This window comes from Macaca thibetana, chromosome 6, assembly GCF_024542745.1.
Source record: "Macaca thibetana thibetana isolate TM-01 chromosome 6, ASM2454274v1, whole genome shotgun sequence".
Classification (NCBI taxonomy): domain Eukaryota; kingdom Metazoa; phylum Chordata; class Mammalia; order Primates; family Cercopithecidae; genus Macaca; species Macaca thibetana.
Genome location: NC_065583.1, coordinates 49,875,662 through 49,895,722, shown reverse-complemented (window position 1 = coordinate 49,895,722; position 20,061 = coordinate 49,875,662). Strand labels below are relative to the sequence as shown.

The 20,061-nt window shown below is 40.7% G+C and overlaps 1 protein-coding gene across 2 annotated transcripts in view; it reads right to left on the bottom strand.

Annotated features, from left to right (window-relative positions):
- The window catches only part of FNIP1 (folliculin interacting protein 1), a 159,202-nt gene extending 145,719 nt beyond the window's left edge, over nt 1–13,483 (bottom strand). The window contains exon 1 of one of the 2 annotated variants that reach the window (XM_050792741.1): nt 13,207–13,483. In XM_050792741.1, the coding sequence (XP_050648698.1) occupies nt 13,207–13,298 (92 nt within the window). In that variant the 5' untranslated portion in view covers nt 13,299–13,483. The remainder of the gene's footprint in view (nt 1–13,206) is intronic. The other variant, XM_050792743.1, reaches the window with a different exon arrangement.
- Between the last annotated feature and the right edge of the window lie 6,578 nt (nt 13,484–20,061).

The window sequence follows — 20,061 nt, the reverse complement described above, 5'->3', positions numbered from 1 at the left end:
GAGGAGGAAGAAGGGAGGAGGAAGAAAAGAAGGAAGAAGAAAGAAAAAAGAAGAAGAAGAAACAAAAAGGAAGAAGAAGGAGGGAGGAGGGAGGAAGGAGGAGGAGGAAGAAGAAAAGAAGAAGGAGGAAGGAGGAGGAGGAAGGAGGAAGAGGAAGGAGGGAGGAGGAAGGAGGAGGAAGAAGGGAGGAGGAGGAAGAAGAAAAGAAGAAAAAAGAGGAAGGAGGAAGGAGGAGGAGGAAGGAGGGAGGAGGAAGTAGGAAGGAGGAAGAAAGGAGGAGGAAGAAGAAGAAAGAAGGAAGAAGAAAGAAGAAAGAAGAAGAAGAAGAAACAAAAAGGAAGAAGAAGGAGGGAGGAGGGAGGAAGGAGGAGGAGGAAGAAAAGAAGGAGGAAGGAGGAGGAGGAAGGAGGAAGAGGAAGGAGGGAGGAGGAAGGTGGGAGGAGGAAGGAGGGAGGAGGAAGAAGAAGAAAGAAGAAAGAAGAAGAAGGAGGAGAAGGAGGAGAAGGAGAAGGAGAAGGAGAAAGAAGGAGAAGGAGGAGAAGGAGGAGAAGAAGGAGAAGGAGGAGAAGGAGAAGGAGAAGAAGGAGAAGAAGAAGAAGGAGGAGGAGGAGGAGGAGGAGGAGCAGCAGCAGCAGCAGCAGCAGCAGCAGCAGAGGAAGAGCAGCAGAAGCAGCAGCAGCAGCAACAACAACAACAAAAGGGCAAAGTAATTCCTAAGACAAAGACAAAGGAAGCCTCCTGACAACACTAGGGAGCATACCTACAGGGCCAGCAGTCCAGACTGGAGCCAGAGAAAGCTGGAAGGTTCCAAAAAAGGACATATCCAGGAGGAAACAATATGAACTGATCAATTATTTGTCAGATAATTTACTAAGAGATAAATTCTTTTTAGAGGTTTTATGGAGTTGTTGAAGGATATAGAAATACTAACGATTTCAAACAAAACAAAACATACAAAAATTCAGCAATTACCTTCAAGAAAAAGGAAAGAAAACATAAAATACATTTAGCTCATCAGTGAACAGACATTTACAATACAACAATATAGTTAATTTTGATCATTTAACCAAAAATTCTAATATTGAAAGAATGAAGAAGGGTATATATGTATGTATGTGTTAAAGACCTAAATCTTTAATTATCAGGAGATAATGAATAAATCAATAATAAACTATATATTCAATTTGTTTGAAACTATAAAAGAAGGCCGGGTGCACTGGCTCACACCTGTAATTTCAGCACTTTGGGAGGCCAAGATGGTAGGACTGTTTGAGCCCAGGAGTTCGAGACCAGCCTGGGCAACAAAGTAAGACTCCCATCTTTACAAAAAATAAAAATTAGCTGGGCATGGTAGCTCTTGCCTGTGGTCTCAGCTACTTGGGAGGCTGGGATGCGAAGATCACTTGAGCCCGGAAGATCGAAGCTGCACTGAGCCATGACTATGCCACTGCACTCCAGCCTGGGTGACAAAGTGAGACTGTCTCTCAAAAAAATAATAATAATTAAAATATTAAAGTAAATACTCAAAAAAAACAGCAAAGTAACTGAAAAAGCAGTTTGCCTCTAAGATAAGGACTGGGTTTGAGGCACAGTGGGACAAGGAACTACTATCATAAGTAAATTTCTGCTATAATGCTGTTGGGCAGGGCAAAATTCAACACATAATATTTTGAGTCAGATTTTAACAAGTAGGCTGGGCATGGTGGCTCACACCTGTAATCCCAACACGCTGGTAGGTTGAGGCAGGTGGACTGCTTGAGGTCAGGAGTTCCAAGACCAGCCTGCCCAACATGGTGAAACTCCATCACTACTAAAAATACAAAAATTGGCCGGGTGTGGTGGCAGGCACCTATAATCCCAAGCTACTCAGGAGGCTGAGGCAGGAGAATCACTTGAACCTGGGAGGCAAGGTTGCAGTGAGCCAAGATTGCGACACTGCACTCCAGCGTGGGCAACAGAGACTCTGTATCAAAAACAAAAAAAAATTAACAAGTAATGAGCTTCGCCATCTAGCCAGTCAGGAGTTCCATGACTGGAACTGATAGTGTCACAGCTGGTACGTTAACATGGGGCTTTACTATGTAATCTTTAAAAAATGTTCAGGCATTTCATTAATAAAAATTTAAAATATCAGTCGGTTGCAGTGGCATACACTTGTAGTCCCAGCTACTTCGGAGGCTGAGACAAGAAGATCGCTTGAGCCAGGGGTTCAAGCCCAGCCTGGGCAACAAACTGAGACCCTGTTTCTTCAAAAAGATTTATTTTTTAATATTTAAATTATTCACAAATAATGTCTATTATTTACAAATATGCAGTTTGTATTTTATATTCTAAAGTAACTAGAAATTAATCAAAATTAATACAAAATCCATATTTATGGGAGTCATAACCAATTCCAAAATTTATTCTGGAAACTTATTCTGGAAAATGAGGCCACCTTTGCAATGTTTAAAAAAATCAAAATAAATAAAATCTTCCTTTAAATTGACAAACAATGATGTCAAAGAAAAATCTGCTTAAATTGCTCATTGAATGAATAACTTTAGGCAAGCAACTCAAAACAGAAGCATCTTTGTTAAATGAATTAGAACTTTTTCAGTTCAGTGACTATTTTTATTCATTTGTTCATTCATCAAATATTTATTGAATGCATTCTTTGAGTTGGACACCAGAAGTACAGCACTAAGTTAGAAAAAGGCTGTGCCCTTACAGAACTTACAATCTAGTGAAGTATTAATATAGATACATAAAAACGCAATTAAAACACAAGCAAATATCTGCCACAATGAAGAAATACAGGAAAAACGTGGGTTCTATTGGACCTGTAAAATACGTCACATCCAAAGTATTCCAAGTAGTTTGCAAACACAAGAAACAGATTATTCTCAAGAAACATCAAATGGTCCTAATTAGAGCCCACGACTAGAGGACAAACTAAAATGAAGACTGGAAAGGAGAAACTGGGGATTAGAGTGCTGTAGTTTGAATGTGTCCCCCAAAGTTCACATGTCAGAAACTGAATCCTCAATGCAACAATTCTGAGAGGTGAGACTATTAAGAGGTATTAGGTCATAAGGGCTCTGCCCTCAGGAAGGAATTAAGATCATTATCTCCAAAGTAGGTTTGTTATAAAAGTGAGTTCAGCCCCCTCTTGCTCTCTCCTGCACTCTCTTGCCCGTGTAATGCCTTTTTCCACGGGATGATGCAGTAAGACAGTCCTCACCAGCTGCCAGCAAGCACCATGCTCTCGGACTTTCTAGCCTCCAGAACTATGAGCCTAATAAATTTCTTTTCTTTATACATTACTCAGTCTGTGGTTTTCTGTTATAACAGCACATACTGAACTAAAGCAGGGGATGTGGGAAGAAATTCTAACATCTGAGTACCTACTATGCCATTTAATCCTCAAAACAACTATCAGAAGGTAGGTATCATAAATACTGGGACTATCTCTTCAGTATCTACTTCCTCCTCTTCAACCAGCATTTTGTGGGAGACTGACCTCACTACTAGCTCCAGATGTACTACCACAATCAGAGCAACTCCACTCCCCTTGCCACAGTAACCAAAATAGGTAGTCTATGCCTAAGCCAATCAGGTCATGATGACCATGAATAAGTCCAATGGAGATATAAACAGCACCGAGTTTAGGACTTTTGCCGAAAATCTTGGAGTACAGAGTCTTGTCTCCTAGGTAGAGTGGTATGAGATAACAGCAAGAAGCACTGCTTCTAGCATTACCTCATGACAAAAGAGAATGAAGCCTGAGGACTCAGCAATTAAGTGTGAGAACTCCAGTTTGAAAACCAAGTGGTCTGATTTCAGAATTAAGAGATGCAAGCACACACACAGACACCCCGCAGTACAGGGGCATGGATCTGAACTCATCAAGTCGATCACACCAGCTACAACTCTATAAAAGGCTGATAAGCCAAACTGAGGACTTTGAACTTTGTTAAGAACAAAGTCTCTAGAACTTAAACATCTGAGTTCAAATCTTAATTTCGTCACTTAGTAGTCATGTGACATGGGGCAAGCTACTTAATTTCTCTGTGCCTGTTTCCTCATCAATGAAACAGGGATAATCAGACCTCTTTATAAAGCTATTGTGAGATTTAAATGAGTTAATAGGTGTAAAGCACATAAAACAGTGTGCAGCGCAGATCAATCTATTTAAGCAATGAGGAGTCAAGATTTCTGAGTGTTTTGATTAGAATTATGACCTAGGAAAATCAATTCAGAAGAACAGTGTGGGGCCAGGTGCAGCAGCTCACACCTATAATCCCAACACTTTGAGAGGCCAGGGTGGGACCACTGCTTGAGGTGAAGAGTTTGAGGCTGCAGTGAGCTAGGATTGCGCCACTGAACTCCAACTCAAGATTGGGTGACACAGTGAGACCCTATCTCCCTGCTGAGAAAAGAAGCAGTATGTTGTGGAGGGGAAAAGTGGGAAAGTAATAGCAAAGTTTTAAGAAAGGCATCAACGGTTTGTATAAGGTGATGACAGTGGAAAATAAAATCGAACTGAAGCTACTGAAGAATTTGAATCAACAGGACTTAACAAATGAGCAAATGTGGCAATCAAAGACTAGGAGGAATAAACAATGATCTCTGATTTTCAACTTGGTAGACTAAGAATGGTGGTCCCAGAAACAGAAACAAAATCCGGAGAGGGTAGATTAGGACTCCTTTAAAATAAAAGAGGTTATCTTATGTTTTACATGGGAAGTTATTTTAAGCAAGTTTAAAATTAATAGGATTTAACATAATTATTACGTTAGTAAGACGTGAGATCCAAGGCTGCGTGCAGTAGCTCACGCCTGTAATCCCAGCACTTTGGGAGCCCAAGAAGGGCGGAGTACCTGAGGTCAGGAGTTCGAGACCAGACTAGCCAACATGGTGAAACTCCCATCTCTACTAAAAATAAAAAAATTAAAGTAAATAAATAAATAAATAAATACAAATACAAAAATTTTCGGGTGTGATGGCACGTGCCTGTAATCCCAGCTACTTAGGAGGCTGAGGTGCAAGAATTGCTTGAACCCAGGAGGCAGAGGTTGCAGTAAGCCGGGATTGTGCTACTGCACCTAGATGACACTCTGTCTCAAAAAAAAAAAAAAAAAAAAAAAAGAAAGTATCCAAGTTTCATAAATGACACTTTAAAGCTGTATTTTTCTCTTTTTTTCAATAAACCTAGTTTAAAAAACAAATCTAATTCCACTACTTAGGGATGAAAAAGCAGATCAAATTAACAACCAAAATTATAGTATTTGCACTTCTTACTGTGAAATTAAACTACCATATGATCCAGCAATCTGTCTACTGAATATATATCCAAAAGAAAGAAAATTAGTATGTCGAAAAAAATATTTGCACACTCATATTTACTGCAGTAGTATTTACACTAGCCAAGATATGCAATCAACCTAAGTGTCCATCAACAGATCAACGGATAAAGAAAATGTCGTATATATACATAATGGAATATTATTCAGCCATTAAAAAGAATAAAATTCTGTTATCTGAGGCAATACGGATGAGCCCGGAGGACATGGTGCTAAATGAAATTAGTCAGGCACAGAAAGACAAATACCACATGTCCTCACTCACATGTAGAAACTAAAAAAGTTGATCTCATAGAAGTAGAGTAGAATAGTGGTTACAAGAGGCTCGGAAGTGTATCCAATCAATTAAAAATACATATATTTAAAATAAACTAAGTAAAATAAAAATTCTTTTGGTTATGACAAATTTTTTAAAATCCCATTTAAAAAACAAAACTTCTGAAAAATGATTCTTAAAATTGTTAGTAATATTATGAAGCTAACTTTTAAGAACTTCAGAAGCTCAAAATGTGACATAAAATCAGAAAGCTGAAAGTGAAAAAATAACTCAGCACTACAGATTATTTCTCCTATAGAAATAATAAATAGAAAGTTAAGTAGTGGGGCCATTTTCTCACATTTACTCCACATCTATCTCACTTTTCCCCCCAAACATTTATCCTCCCTACCAAAAAACCATCAAGGTCACCAATTACCTCCATCTTGACAAATGGACACTTTTCTGTTTCTCATCTCACAAGACCTGTCAGCAACCAGTATACAAACAATTTATCACTCAATCATTTTTTAAACACTTCCTTGTCTTGGCTTCCCTAACACCACAGATCCCTGGCTTTTCCCTATCTATCTTCTTTGTATATCTTCCTCTCTCAGATCTGTGTATTTTCACACATCCTCAGGGCAAAGCCCTCAGTCCTTTCCCCTTCTCTATCTATACCCTTTTCCTAGATGATCTCATTCATTCTGTAGTTTTAATACTAACCATACACACAAACTCGTATCTCCAATCCCAATCTCTACTGTGAACTCCAGATTGACTTTATTTAACTGTCATCTCTACGTGTCATATCTCAATTGCAATTAAAACTAGACCAAATATCCAAAACAGAACTTTTGACCCTCTCCCTCTGCCCTTAAAATTGTTACTTCATTCATTCATTCTACAAGTATTTCCTCAGCATACGCTCAGGCACTGTGTTGTCCACTGGCACAACAATGTGAACTTGGGGGAGACAGATTATAATAAAATATTAAAAGAGTTATAATGGATATAAAGTGTGTGTTCCAACAGAAAATGGAGAGAAGGTGGCTATTTTTGATAGCGTGTTTAAGAGCAGCCTCTATACCAGCCTGAGCAATATGGCAAAACCCCATGTCTACAAAAAATACAAAATTAGCCAGGCATGATGGCCCACACCTTGTAGTCCCAGCAGCTACTCGGGAGGTTAAGGTGGGGAGATCACTTAAGCCCAGGAGGTGGAGGTTGCAGTGAGCCAAGATCGCACCTTCCCTCCAGCCTGGGCGACAGAGCAAGAACCTGTCTCAAAGAAAAAAGGCATCTACTTAGTTGCTCCAGTCAAAAACCTAGGCATCTATTCCCCACACACAATCCATTAGGCAAATTTACAGAGTTCTGACTACAAAATAAATCTTGATGCTTAACACTGAAGAGAGGGCTCAAATAAGCAAAGAGAGACGTGGACAATGACAACTGTGACAGATGTCACAGAAGGACATGCAATAAGCTATGAAACAAAGTTACAGTCAGACCTACTCTAGTCTGGAAGAAATCAGAAAAGGCTTCCTGGAGCAAGGAGTAATTAGAATAAGCCCAGATGTTCAATACAAAAAAGCCAAACAAAAAGGTATAAGGGACTATGTCAAGAATAGGGAGCAGTACAGCTTGGCATATCCCAGAATCAAAATAAATCCAAGGTGATAAACTCTTAGAAGGAGGAGTGTAGATTAAGACACAGGCCAGAAGAAAGCAAGAAGTTAACAAAGATTAATGAGGTCATGTCAAAAAGAAACAGAAGTCAACCTAAAAAGGCTTCCATTGGCCAAATATGAGACAATTTGACAGGAGTGGATTAAAACACACTAAAATCCAATAGCTCATGATAATCTTTTAAGATGATAATTACAACAAAAAACCTTCAGTGAACAACTCATTACCAATTACTTTGGAAAATGACAAGGAAATCATCTTTTATGCTCCCTTTTCTGTAGCAAGGAGTAACTAAATAGTTCATAAAAGTTATTCCAGCAAATAAATGCACAAAAAATTAGAGAATCAGGGTATCACCATTTTGCAAAATATACATTTTGCGAAATAACAAAATAATGAATTCAGGCAATCATCAACAAAGAATGCTAAAATCATTAGTTAAAGGGGGTATTATGTAATAGAAGAATAAGGCTGATACCACCTGAAACCACTACAAGTGAGGCAACCAGGTATGTAACTTTGATGAGGAGGAAGTACACAACATCTACAAAATAATTTTATTGAAAAAAAAAAGGGAACCTAAATATGATAAAATATCTAAATCTAACTTCAAGCTTTCAGGAAAGACAAGAAATAGAGGAATAAGTTATAGCAAACTTACAGCAAACCTGAGCATCAGAATTGCCTGGAGGGGGCTTTCTAAACCACATATTGCTGGGAAACCATACGACTGCAAAAGCCAAACACAGAATGTGGGAAATTTCACATTTAAGTGGGGGAGGGCTGTTATAGAATAAAACTTACTTAAGCTGCCTAACTGCAAATGCAATAATATATAGACTCTTAAGACTGATTCAAACAAACTTACCATAAAAAGACATATTGAGATAACAGAAAATTGGAATATGGACTAAGAATGGCTTGTATTAAGGAATTTCTGTTAATTCTATTAACAATAATACTATAGTGGCTTTTTAAAAAATGTCATTTGGACAGGAAAAAAAAAAGCTAGCGAATTGGCAAAAGCCACACTATGCAGAATAGGCAAAAGACATTCTTTAATAAGTCTGGGCCCAAACTAAGTGGTTTTTACACAAGACTGATATCATTAACAGTAACAACTACTTCTGGTTCCTGAAAGCCATGTGCTAAGCACCACATTAAGTTCTTTACATGACTTATCTCTGAATCCTTAAAATAAACCTTATGAAGATATTAAATGCTATACATCCTTTTGTCTCATTTTGTCTGCTGTTCATGACCACAATTGGCAGTTTTTTTTTCTTTTTGAGATGGAGTTTCATTCCTGTTACCCAGGCTGGAGTGCAATGGCGCGATCTCAGCTCACTGCAACCTCCGCCTTCCAGGTTCAAGCAATTCTCCTGCCTCAGCCTCCTGAGTAGCTGGGATTACAGGCGCCCCGCCACCACGCCCAGCTGATTTTTGTATTTTTAGTAGAGACAGGGTTTCACCACATTGGCCAGGCTGGTCTCAAACTCCTGACCTCAGGTGATCCACCCGCCTCGGCCTCCCAAAGTGCTGGGATTACAGGCGTGAGCCACCGCGCCCAGTCACAATGGCACTTTTTAAAATGTATGACATATTGAGGGTAGTTTGGAAAAAGGTGGGATCACAGAAAGACCAATTAAAAGGCTGAGTACATTAAGAATCCCTGATATAAAGAATCAGAATAAATGTTCATATATTTGGAATACAGGATGAGCATTTCTAATCCAAAATCATTTTGATCACTGACAAGACACCACAGTGGAAAACTTCACACCTGACTTCATGTGAGGAGTCAAAATGCAGTCGACACTTTGTGCACAAAATCATTAAAAAGTATCGTATAAATTATGTGCTATGTGTACGAGGTATATATTTAGACTTAGGTCCCACCTCTGAAAAAACACATTATGTATACACAAGTATTCAAAAATCTGAAAAATTCCACAATCCAAAACACTTCTAGTCCCAGGCATTTCAGGTAAAGGACACTCAACCTGTGTAACAAAAATCCAGGTATTATTTAACCAAACATTAATTATGTCCTACAAACATTTCACTTCAAAACCAACGTTCCTTGCCAAAGTAGTTTTCAGGAAGTTATTTAAAACAATCTTCTTTTTGAGACAGGATTTCACTCTGTCACCCAGACTAGGGTGCAGTGGCGCAATCATGGCTCATCACTGCAGCCTTAACCTCCCAGGCTAGGCAACCTCCCACCTTAGCATCCTATGTAGCTAGGACTACAGGCACACGCTGCCACACCTGGCTAATTTTTGGTAATTTTTGTAGGGACAGGGGTTTTGCCATGTTGCCCTGGCTGGTCTTGAACTCCTGGGCTCAAGCACTCCTCCCGCCACGGCCTCCCAAAGTGCTGGAATTACAAGTATAAGCCACAACACCCAGCCCAAAACAATAATTTCTATATGTATTATAGTTATTGGGTTTATATTTCTTACTTCTACTGGAAGAAAATGGAGAAAACATAAAGCAGTATCTTCTCCTAGAAAGTGCCTTTTCCCCCAAATTCTTTAAATGGAGAAAACACATTACTGTCTCAATTCTCTAAATGACTGAAAAAATACCCTCCCCATATTTTTCAAATTCATCTCCAGTTCAAGAATCTTAGATAAGCACATAGAACTCTATATGGTAAGAGACCTTAGAGTGAAGACAAGGGAAGTGGGTATTCCCTGGCCATCTCTTCTAATGGGATAACCATAGAAGACAATACAGAAAGGTTCCTAAAGCTTCTTTATCAGAAGTCTCTCCTATTCTAGAGTCCTACTGTGGCTTACAATTACTGGGCTTTGTATACCGGTTACTCTAGGAACCGCCTCTTAGGAACTGAGCTACGGTTAGTTGCCAATGGCTAACTACACCCAAGCCTGATTTAACAACTTAGGCGTTAGGCTGACTACAACAAAACAAAACACCCAAAAAAGGATTCCAACAAGGAAAGCATGGTATACTAGAATGAAAACTAAATGTTAGTCTACTCAAAAACCTGGGTTACATAAAAAGATGCTGAATATGAACTTTGGAAATGCAAACTAAAACCACAAGATACCACTAGAACGGCTATAATCAAAAGAATAAAAAAACTATTAAGACGGTAAATTTCAGCCAGGCATGGTGGCCCACGCCTGTGATTACAGCACTTTGGGAGGCCAAGGTGGGAGGATATTTAGGAGGCTACTCAGGAGGCTGAGGTGGGAGGATCACTTGAGCCCAGGAGGTCAAGGCTGCAATGAGCCTTAATTGTATCATGGCACTCTAGCCTGAGCAACAAGTGAGACCCTATCTCAAAAAAAAAAAAAAAAAAAAAAGTAAATTTTATATGGTTTTTACAATAAAAATTTTTAATTAAAAAATGGTATCAATATTGAAGATATTGTGAAGAAACGGTAATCTTCATGCATTGCTACTGAGAACACAAAATGGTAAAACTATTTTGGAAAAGTCTGACAATTTTTTATGTTAAACACAACACTTAGCATATGACTCTGCAACTCTACTCCTAGGTATCTACCCAAGAGAAATGAAAATATATGTCCACATAAAGACTTATACACAAACATTAACAGCAGCATTATTTATAATAGCCCAAATCTGGAAAAAAAAAACAAACCAAATGTCCTCCAACTAGTGAGTGAATAAACAAATCATGGTATAGCCATACAATGGAATACCATTCAGTGATAAAATTGAATTAACTAGCTGGGTGTGGTAGCTCATCCCTGTAAGGCCAGAACTCTGGGAGGCCAAGGTGAGAGGATCCCTTGAGCCCAGGAGATTGACGGTGCTTTAGGCGAGGTCGCGCCACCACACTCCAGCCTGTTGACAGAGACCCTGTCTCAAAAAAAAAAAAAAAAAAAAAGAGGGAACTAATAAAAGCAACAAACAAGCCAGACACAAGATTATGACAGAAAGTATCAGTGACTGCCCTGGGTGAGGAGGGGTTAGGCTGCAACAGAGCATGAGGGAACTTTTTGGGTAATGGAAGTGTTCTAAAACTTCATAGGGGTGGTGGGTATACAACTGTATACAATGTATGCTTAAAATGTATTATACTTTATTGTGTATAAATTATAGCTCAATGAAATAGTTTTTTAAAAACCCTGGGTTGATTAGATCTGTAAGTTATTAGCTATGTGACATTAACCAGAATGGTTTTTTTTCCTTCAGATATGCCTATTCTGTTTCATCAGTTTTCATTGCTCACAATCACACGTTTTATTTTTAAAGTGAGCAATTCTATAATGTACTGCAGTTATTGGGCTTACAGATAATTCTTACTTCCACTGGCAGAAATATATACTTATCTGCACTGCTACTTGCTCTATCTCGTAAGATTGTTGTGAAACATCAAATAAGATAACTGATGAGAAAGTTCTTTGGTAACTGTAAAATAGTATTACGCAACTATATAGTAGACTTTACATTTTTGAAAAACAGACGTGAAAATGTTTTTTCATATGAGCGACTTGAGACCCTTGTAAACCTAGGTACCCAAAGTCAATCTTTGCCCAGAAATAGAAAGCAGTTGTCTATTCAAATGCCACCTTTGAAATATCCTATCGAAACCTGTTTCCTACTGTCGCTTGAGTTAGTAGATGGCTCAATGTAGTATCATCTAAGCTGCACTTTCATTTTTCAAAGGAAAAACACTAAAGAAATGTTTAGAGAGAGACAGATGAGCATGACACATTTATTTTTCAGGGGAAAAGAGAGATACGTAGAAAAATGTCTTCAATTCCATATGCATTTACTGAATGTTTCCTGATGAGATCTGCATTAGCAAGAGAGAGTGAATAATCTTAAGAATAGCAAAATTTCTTAAACCAGTGTGGCACAATCATTTCAACTTTGCCTGTTCCAAAATTTGACAGATTCTCTCTTTTTTTGTTGTTTCTACTACTGTTGTACAACTGGGCTCTTTGCTATCCTACCAAGTTTGTGTGGTATTTGACATTTAGCCTAGTTACATTTGCAAGTTTCCACACTGCAATATTTACAAAGGCTGTTTGGACATAATCTCCTCAGGTGTAGTTTAACGACTAAATTTCACCTTGAATTCAGGTTTATATCAAATCTTACAATTCTGAAAAGCTACTCTGCCAGCAACAGGTACTACAACGAAAAATCAACAAAGCCTGTAACACCACAAAATGCTCTGCTAACATTTTAAATTTTTAAGACTCCTTTTCAGTAACAGTTCTAAAGAGGAAGAATCTACGGCCAATTCCAAGGCCAGATTTCATTTAATGTTGTCTTGCTTCAGTAGTAACTCTAAACTCAAGTTTCACATTTCTCCTTCGATAACATTAAGGTCGCTCGGTCCGGTTACCGCACACCTCCAATTTTAGCGTCCAAGAAACCTGAAAGAACGGCACCTTGCCTACTTGCTCCTCCAGCCGTCTCTCAACTCAGAAGCTTGGCCAAACGTGCCGCTCTCTCCACAACGCCAACGGAGCTGGAACGCAGCGCCCGGAGGACAACTGGTCACGGGGAGGAGGGGAGAACTTCGCCGCCCGGAGTACGGCGGCTGAGGTCCAATCCAGCCCGCGCCCAACTCTACTCGGTGCCAGGAAGGCGTGTGGACCCGAAGTCTCAGGCCGCGGTGCTAGATCCGGAGGAGCAGAGTCGCGCGTGGCTGGGGTCAGGTAGTAAACAAACCGACGGGAGAAGGGGGAAGGGGCAACGGCGAGGCGGGTGGGGTAAGAGGTAGGACCTCGCTCCAACCCTTCAGCGCGAGCCAGCAGCCGGCTCCACCCCACCGAGGACCAGATGCTGGTCTCGGCGCGGCGCTTCCGCTTGGGTCGGAAAACCGAAGGCCCCAACACCCCTGGAGCCCAGAGTCCACAAGGCCATCGGCTCCGCGACCCCCGCCCCACAGCGCCCTACCTGAACCCGCAATCTGGATCTCGGGTGTCGCGGCCGGGCGCGCCCAGCCCGGTCCTCTTGCTGAAGAGCTTCTGGAACAGCGTAGGGGCCATGCTCCCCACGGCCAGGCAGGGGTCGCTCCGCTGGGCGCTTGGTAGGCCCCTGCTCCTAGAGCCGCCCCGCCACCCCCATGGGCGCCTCAGTCATATGACAGAAATTAGTCACTTCAAACGGCCACGGCGCGCGGGGCGGGGCGCGAGGCAAGGCCGGCGCTCATTGGCTGGAGGTGGGCCGCATCACGTGGCGGCGCGCGGAGCAGGGGCAAGGCGGGGGCGTGGGGTGGAGCTACCTCCATTAGGCTCACTGGCGTTTCCCGTCACGTGGCAGCTCACGGGGCGGGGCGTGTGCCGAGAGGACAAGACTGGAAGGTGGCTAGGGATGTGTAGGGGGAGCAGGCTCAGTCTCGATCCTCCTCTGTGAGGCTGTCGGCTACCATCAGAGGCTGCGCCAGGGTGGCGCGGGGACGATGCCAGGAGCCTTGGAGTGCAGAAGCCTTCGACTCCCCGCACCCACAGAGTTGCGTAGGGAACCATGGGCAACCTATTCTCCCTTGTCAGCCCCTCCTTAGCTTCTGCGGCTTCACACCTCCATTCCGCGCCGGGGAGAGTCTGGCGGCCCCTGGAGCACGGAAGGCGCACGAGCGTACCCGTGGGGCCTCGGCCAAGGCTGGACTTTGAGTCCAGGACCCCAGGCCCGCCCTTAGAAGGCCGCTCCGGCCCGCGAGAGGTCTGGGATCTGGACAGAGCGGGGGCTGGCTCACAGGGACTGGTGGAGGAACCTGCCGGGACCCCTGCCACAGCCATGGCTCCCCGCAAAGACGACCTCGGGCAGGGACTGCGGGCAGAGTTTGTACTAGTGCCTCAAACCCTGATATCAGGAATTAGTCTCGTGGAAGAGCTAGCGATTGGAGGCTCAGGAGTTAGGCTGTTTCCTTGGTAACCAACAAAATCAGGTGAAACCAACGAAGTCAGGAAGCCTAAAGACATGTATGTACAGATATCTAAACTTTTACGCTAATTATTTAGATTTTTAATCTACCTTAATGGTTAGGTGTGAAGAAGGGAGGAACTGTGGAATTTTAACCAAGTTACAGGGAAGAAACGCTTTCTAAAAAAAGAAAAACGTTGCTCACATGTGACCTCACAGTCTTATTTAACCCATGGAACCAAAATATACCAGAGTTTGGAGCAAACTAATCTTATAAATTTTCAGCACCCCCATCCATTCACTCACTCCCCCTCCAGGATAACGAAGCTTGTACAATGGGATGCAATCCTCAGAGAAATTTAGGAAATAACTTGTATATGGTTGGAAGGCTGGATAAAAATACTTTGGGCAGGCGTGGTAGCTCACGTCTGTAATCCCAATACTGCAAGGCAGAGGCAGGCAGATCGCTTGAGCTCTGTAGTTCCAGACCAGCTTGGTCAACAGTAAGACCCTATCTCTACAAAAAAATTTTTTTAATTAGCCAGGTGTGGCTGGGCGCTGTGGCTCACGCCTGTAATCCCAGCACTTTGGGAGGCCATGGCGAGTGGATCACCTGAGGTCAGGAGTTCCCAACCAGCCTGACCAACATGGTGAAACCCCATCTCCAAAAAATTAGCCAGTATGGTGGCGCATGCCTGTAATCCCAACTACTTGGGAGGCTGGGGCAGGAGAATTGCTTGAACCCAGTAGGCGGAGGTTGCAGTGAGCCAAGATCGTGCCATTGCACTCCAACCTGGGCAATAAGAGTGAAACACTATCTCAAAAAAAATACCAAACAAAAATTAGACAGGTGTGGTCACGGCGCACACCTGTGGTACCAGCTACTCGGGTGGCTGAGGTAGGAGGGTATCTTGAGTGTGGGAAGTCAACGCTGCAGTGAGTGCCACTTGCACTTCAGCCTGGGCAACAGAGGAGGGCCCTATCTCAAAAAACAAAAAAATATTTTTTGAGAATTCATTTAATTAGGTATACAAATCAAATTTTATTTTCTTTAAGTGGCTACCAACTCCCACTGATTTGCAGCTAGAGTTTATGCTCTAAATAAGGGTCTGAAGATATTTAGAAAAGAAAATGTAATAGGCAGAATTTATATCTCTTTCAGAATTTGTCAGCAACCAAAATACTGAGTTTCAATGTTCCAAGACTTTTTTAAAGCACTATTTATTTATGACTAAGATACTGACATATTCATTCCACAATAATTTACGTTCTAGGCAGTGGGGATCTAAAGTAAAAAAGAGCTAGATTTCTAGGTGAGGAGACAGTATTTAAAGTTATTTCAGATAGTGACTACTGTTGTGAAGTTGGTAAGAACTAAGCAATGAAATGAGGGTGTCAGCAGAGTCTGAGGAGTTAACATATGAGGTGCTTAGGTTGAAAATAATTCAGTTTCTCTGTATATTACCCAAGGTCCAGAAGCTACTGGGCAATACAGGATCAAAACAGCAGTACTATTTCACCTAGACATTTCAGATAATCCTCTGGCATCAAATGCTGAAAGATTTCTAACAGAGTAAAATAAGCTGTGTATATTTTTCTCACAAAACATTTGAATGTAGAATGAAATTTTTGTATTAAAAAAAAAAGTCAATGCAGTTTTTAAAAAATAAACAGAAGCGTAGATCCTATCTGTCAATTAATGGTGCAATCATTTGGGGAAGTTTTGTTTTTACACTAAACTAAATGAGTACAAGTGGAAACAGGCTAAAGTCTGTCTATAAAGGACCAAAGACACTAAGGACTAATGGCTGTCCATGACTGACACAGAAAAGAGTAGTTCCAGGTCCCCTCAGAAGGAACTTTGCAAATACAATAACCTTGTGTGCTTTCATTGTGGGAAAAAATTGCTTCATGGGTAATTATAGATATTAATAGTAAGGGAAAAGAATATAACTCCTTGCATAAGAGACACTTTCAGTATTATCTAACCATGTAATGGTTTTATTTTTATAGTCTTATTTAGTCTTATACTTGAAAGGTACAGAAAAAAATTAGATTTATTTCCAATCATTCATCACATTTCTCCTACATTGCAGTGTAATACTAAAGTCACAGAATCAGAGAGTGCTGAAATGATACAAGTTTGTAATAAAAGAGGACACAACTATACATAATTATTCAGATTAAATTTTAAATATTTCAATTTTAGTATCAGTGAATATTATCTTTTATTTTTCCTTTTACTTAGTACTACGTCCTATCACAGAGAAGCTGAGGTGTCTTACAGGCAGCCTTTGTAAGTTTAACAAGTCAGCAAAGAGGAAATGTGAGAAAGAAAATAATTATCTACTCATTCATGCTATGTTATATCAATGTGGAACTACTGGGTTACAAAGATTAGACATAAAGCCTACACTCTCATTCAAGGGTAGAAGATTCAGTCTCCTCAAAACTCCAACAGTCTATGGATTTCTGTCCACCTGCTTCAAATATTCCCCTCCTGATAGCATAAAAGACAGGCATTCTTTACGATAGGCATTTGCTGGTTACTACATATAGGAAAAGGTGGCAATAAAACTAAAATCTTCCTCAACCACCATGTTAATAAGAATAGTCTCAATTATGCTGAATTATCATGAAACAAATTATAATTTCATTGATAACATCTCAGAACAAGACATTCAAAATCAAGATGATGAAGTAGACCTGCCTGAAAAACATTTAGATAGATGGGCTCAAGTTACCCCGCTTTTAAAAACTCTTAAACCAGCTGACCATTTATTGCTATATAATAAGGAAATGGCAGCATTCTGAAGCACCAGAAAACATAAATGGTGATTTATTCAACAAACATTTCTTGAGTCCCTCCAACATCTCAGACTCTAGGCACCGGGAATATGGTATTGAACAAGAGAGTCCTTATTCTTAGAAATTTTGTTTTTTGTGGGAAGAGACAAAATAAACAAGATGTTTGCAAGTTGTGCTAGGAGCCATGAAAGAAAGCATGGATAGCAAGCAACTGATGGAGACCAAATTTAGATAGGGTGGTCAGGGAAGGCCTATCCAAAGATGTGTGATTTTAGCAAAGATGTGAAGAATGAAAAGGAACCAGCCATAGGAAGAAGGTGGTGAAGAATATTCTGGCAAACAGAAGAAAAAGTACAAAGGCTCTAAGAGAGAAATGGTTTTGGCCTGTTTGAAGAGGAGAAAGGAGGTCAGAAGAACTAAAATATACTCTGAGAATGGGAGATGGTTTGAAATGGTTAGAAAGGTATGAGGGGCCAGATTACGTAGGACCTTGTAAATTATGGAAAGGAGGTTAGACTGAGTGTGATGGGAGCTATCAGAGGAGTTTGAAACAGGAGAGGGACATGACACAATTTATGATTCTACTGTGGCTGTTCTGTGGATAAGGAATTTTAAAAGAGGAAGAATGGAACCAGAGAAATGAAATGCGTGACTACCTGTATTTTAGGAGAGAATTGATGGTGGCGAGCAAGTTATTTTGGAGATACACACTTCTGTTAGGAATGAAGAAAAGAAAAATATGACTCCTAGGTTTCTGCTGTGAGCAACTAAGTGGAAGTTATTTCCTGATTAAAAGACCAGGGAACACATGGATTTTAAGAGGAAAACCAAACATGTTAAGTTTGGATGTATTAAGTTTGAATTGCCTATTAGACATCCACGTGGAGATATTGAGTAGAATATATGGGAAGAAGCTAGGATTAGTGAGAGAAATTTGGGAGGTGTCAGCTTCTAGACAGAATTTATATTTATGTATATATGCATGTATGTATGTTTGAGAAAGAGTCTCACTCTGTCTCCCAGGCTGGAGTACAGTGGCATGATCTCAGCTCACTGCAAGCTCTGCCTCCCAGAACTCCCAGGTTCATGCCATTCTCCTGCCTCAGCCTCACAAGTAGCTGGGACTACAGGCACCTGCCACCACACGTGGCTAATTTTGTTTTGTTTTGTTTTGTTTGTATTTTTAGTAAAGACGGGGTTTCACTGTGTTAGCCAGGATGGTCTCCATCTCCTGACCTTGTGATCTGCCCGCCTCAGCCTCCCAAAGTGCTGGGATTACAGGCGTGAGCCACCATGCCCTGTTGCAGGAAGTCCAGGACGCTGAACGGAGGGACCGGCTGAAACCATAGCAGAAGAACATAATTCTGAAGATTTCATGGACATTTATTAGTTCCCCAAATTAATACTTTTATAATTTCTTACACCTGTTTTTACTGCAATCTCTGAACATAAATTGTGAAGATTTCATGGACACTTATCACTTCCCCAATCAATACCCTTGTGATTTCCTATGCCTATCTTTAATCTCTTAATCCCGTCATCTTTGTAAACTGAGGTGGATGTATGTTGCCTCAGGACCCTGTGATGATTGCGTTAACTGCACAAATTGTTTGTAGAGCATGTGTATTTGAACAATATGAAATCTGGGCACCTTGATAAAAGAACAGAATAACAGCAATGTTCAGGGAACAAGGAAGATAACTTTAAACTCTGACTGCCGGTGAGCCGGGCAGAACAGAGCCATATTTCTCTTCTTTCAAAAGCAAATAGGAGACATATCGCTGAATTCTTTTTCTCAGCAAGGAACATCCCTGAGAGAGAGAATGCATCCCTGAGGGTAGGCCTCTAAAATGGCTGCTTTGGGGACGGCTGTCTTTTACGGTCAAAGACAAAGGGATGAAATAACCCGGTCTCCTGTAGTGCTCCCAGGCTTATTAGGATGAGGAAATTCCCACCTAATAAATTTTGGTCACACCAGTTGTCTGCTCTCAAACCCTGTCTCCTGATAAGATGTTATTAATGACAATGCATGCCTGAAACTTCATTAATAATTTTAATTTCACCCCGTCCTGTGATCTCACCCTGCCTCCATTTGCTTTGTGATATTTTATTACCTTGTGAAGCATGTGATCTCTGTGACCCACACCCTATTCATACACTCCCTCCTCTTTTGAAAATCACTAATAACTTGCTGGTTTTACGGCTCAGGAAGCATCATGGAACCTGCTGACATGTGATGTCTCCCCTGGACACCCAGCTTTAAAATTTCTCTCTTTTGTACTCTTTCCCTTTATTTCTCAGACCAGCCGACACTTAGGGAAATAGAAAAGAACCCATGTTGAATATCGGGGGTGGGGTTCACCCAATAGCGCCCAGCTGACAGAATTTACAATAATGGAATGGATGACTTTACATGAAGGGAGTGTGTATATAAAGAAGAAGGTTCAGAACTAAGACCCAAAGAGGATAACACTTACAGGTCTGGAAGAGAAAGATCCAACATAGAAGAATGAGAAGGAGCAGCAGTAAGACAAGAGAAGAAAACATCTCTAAAAAGAGAAATGAGTCAACTGTGTTGAATGGTGCTGAAAATTCAAGTGTTCATTAGATTTGTCAATATGGATATCCTGACAAGAACAGTTTCAATGGAGTAATGTGAGTGAAAGCCTGAAGCAGGTTCCAAAAGATAAAGGGGGCAAAAAGGAAGTGGTAAAGCAAATGCAGACAACAACTCTTTTTTGCTGAGATGGGGAGCAGAGAGGAGATGGAAAGGGACAACTGGTTTTCTTTTAAGATAGAAGATATTAGAGAATTGTGTATGCAACAGAAACAACCTAATAGGGATGGTGAAAATAAGCACCTACTATGTTCCAAGTGCTAGGAATACAATAGGAACAAGATGGATACAGGCCCTGCCCTTAAGAAACTAAATAATGAAAAAGCTATTACAGATTGTGATAAGTTATTTCAGGGAATCAAACTTTTCCTTCAAATATAAATTGGCTTGAAATCCTCATCTTGAATTATATTTCAAGTGCACAAAACTATGACAAAAATTATTACAACAAATATTTTTCAAAC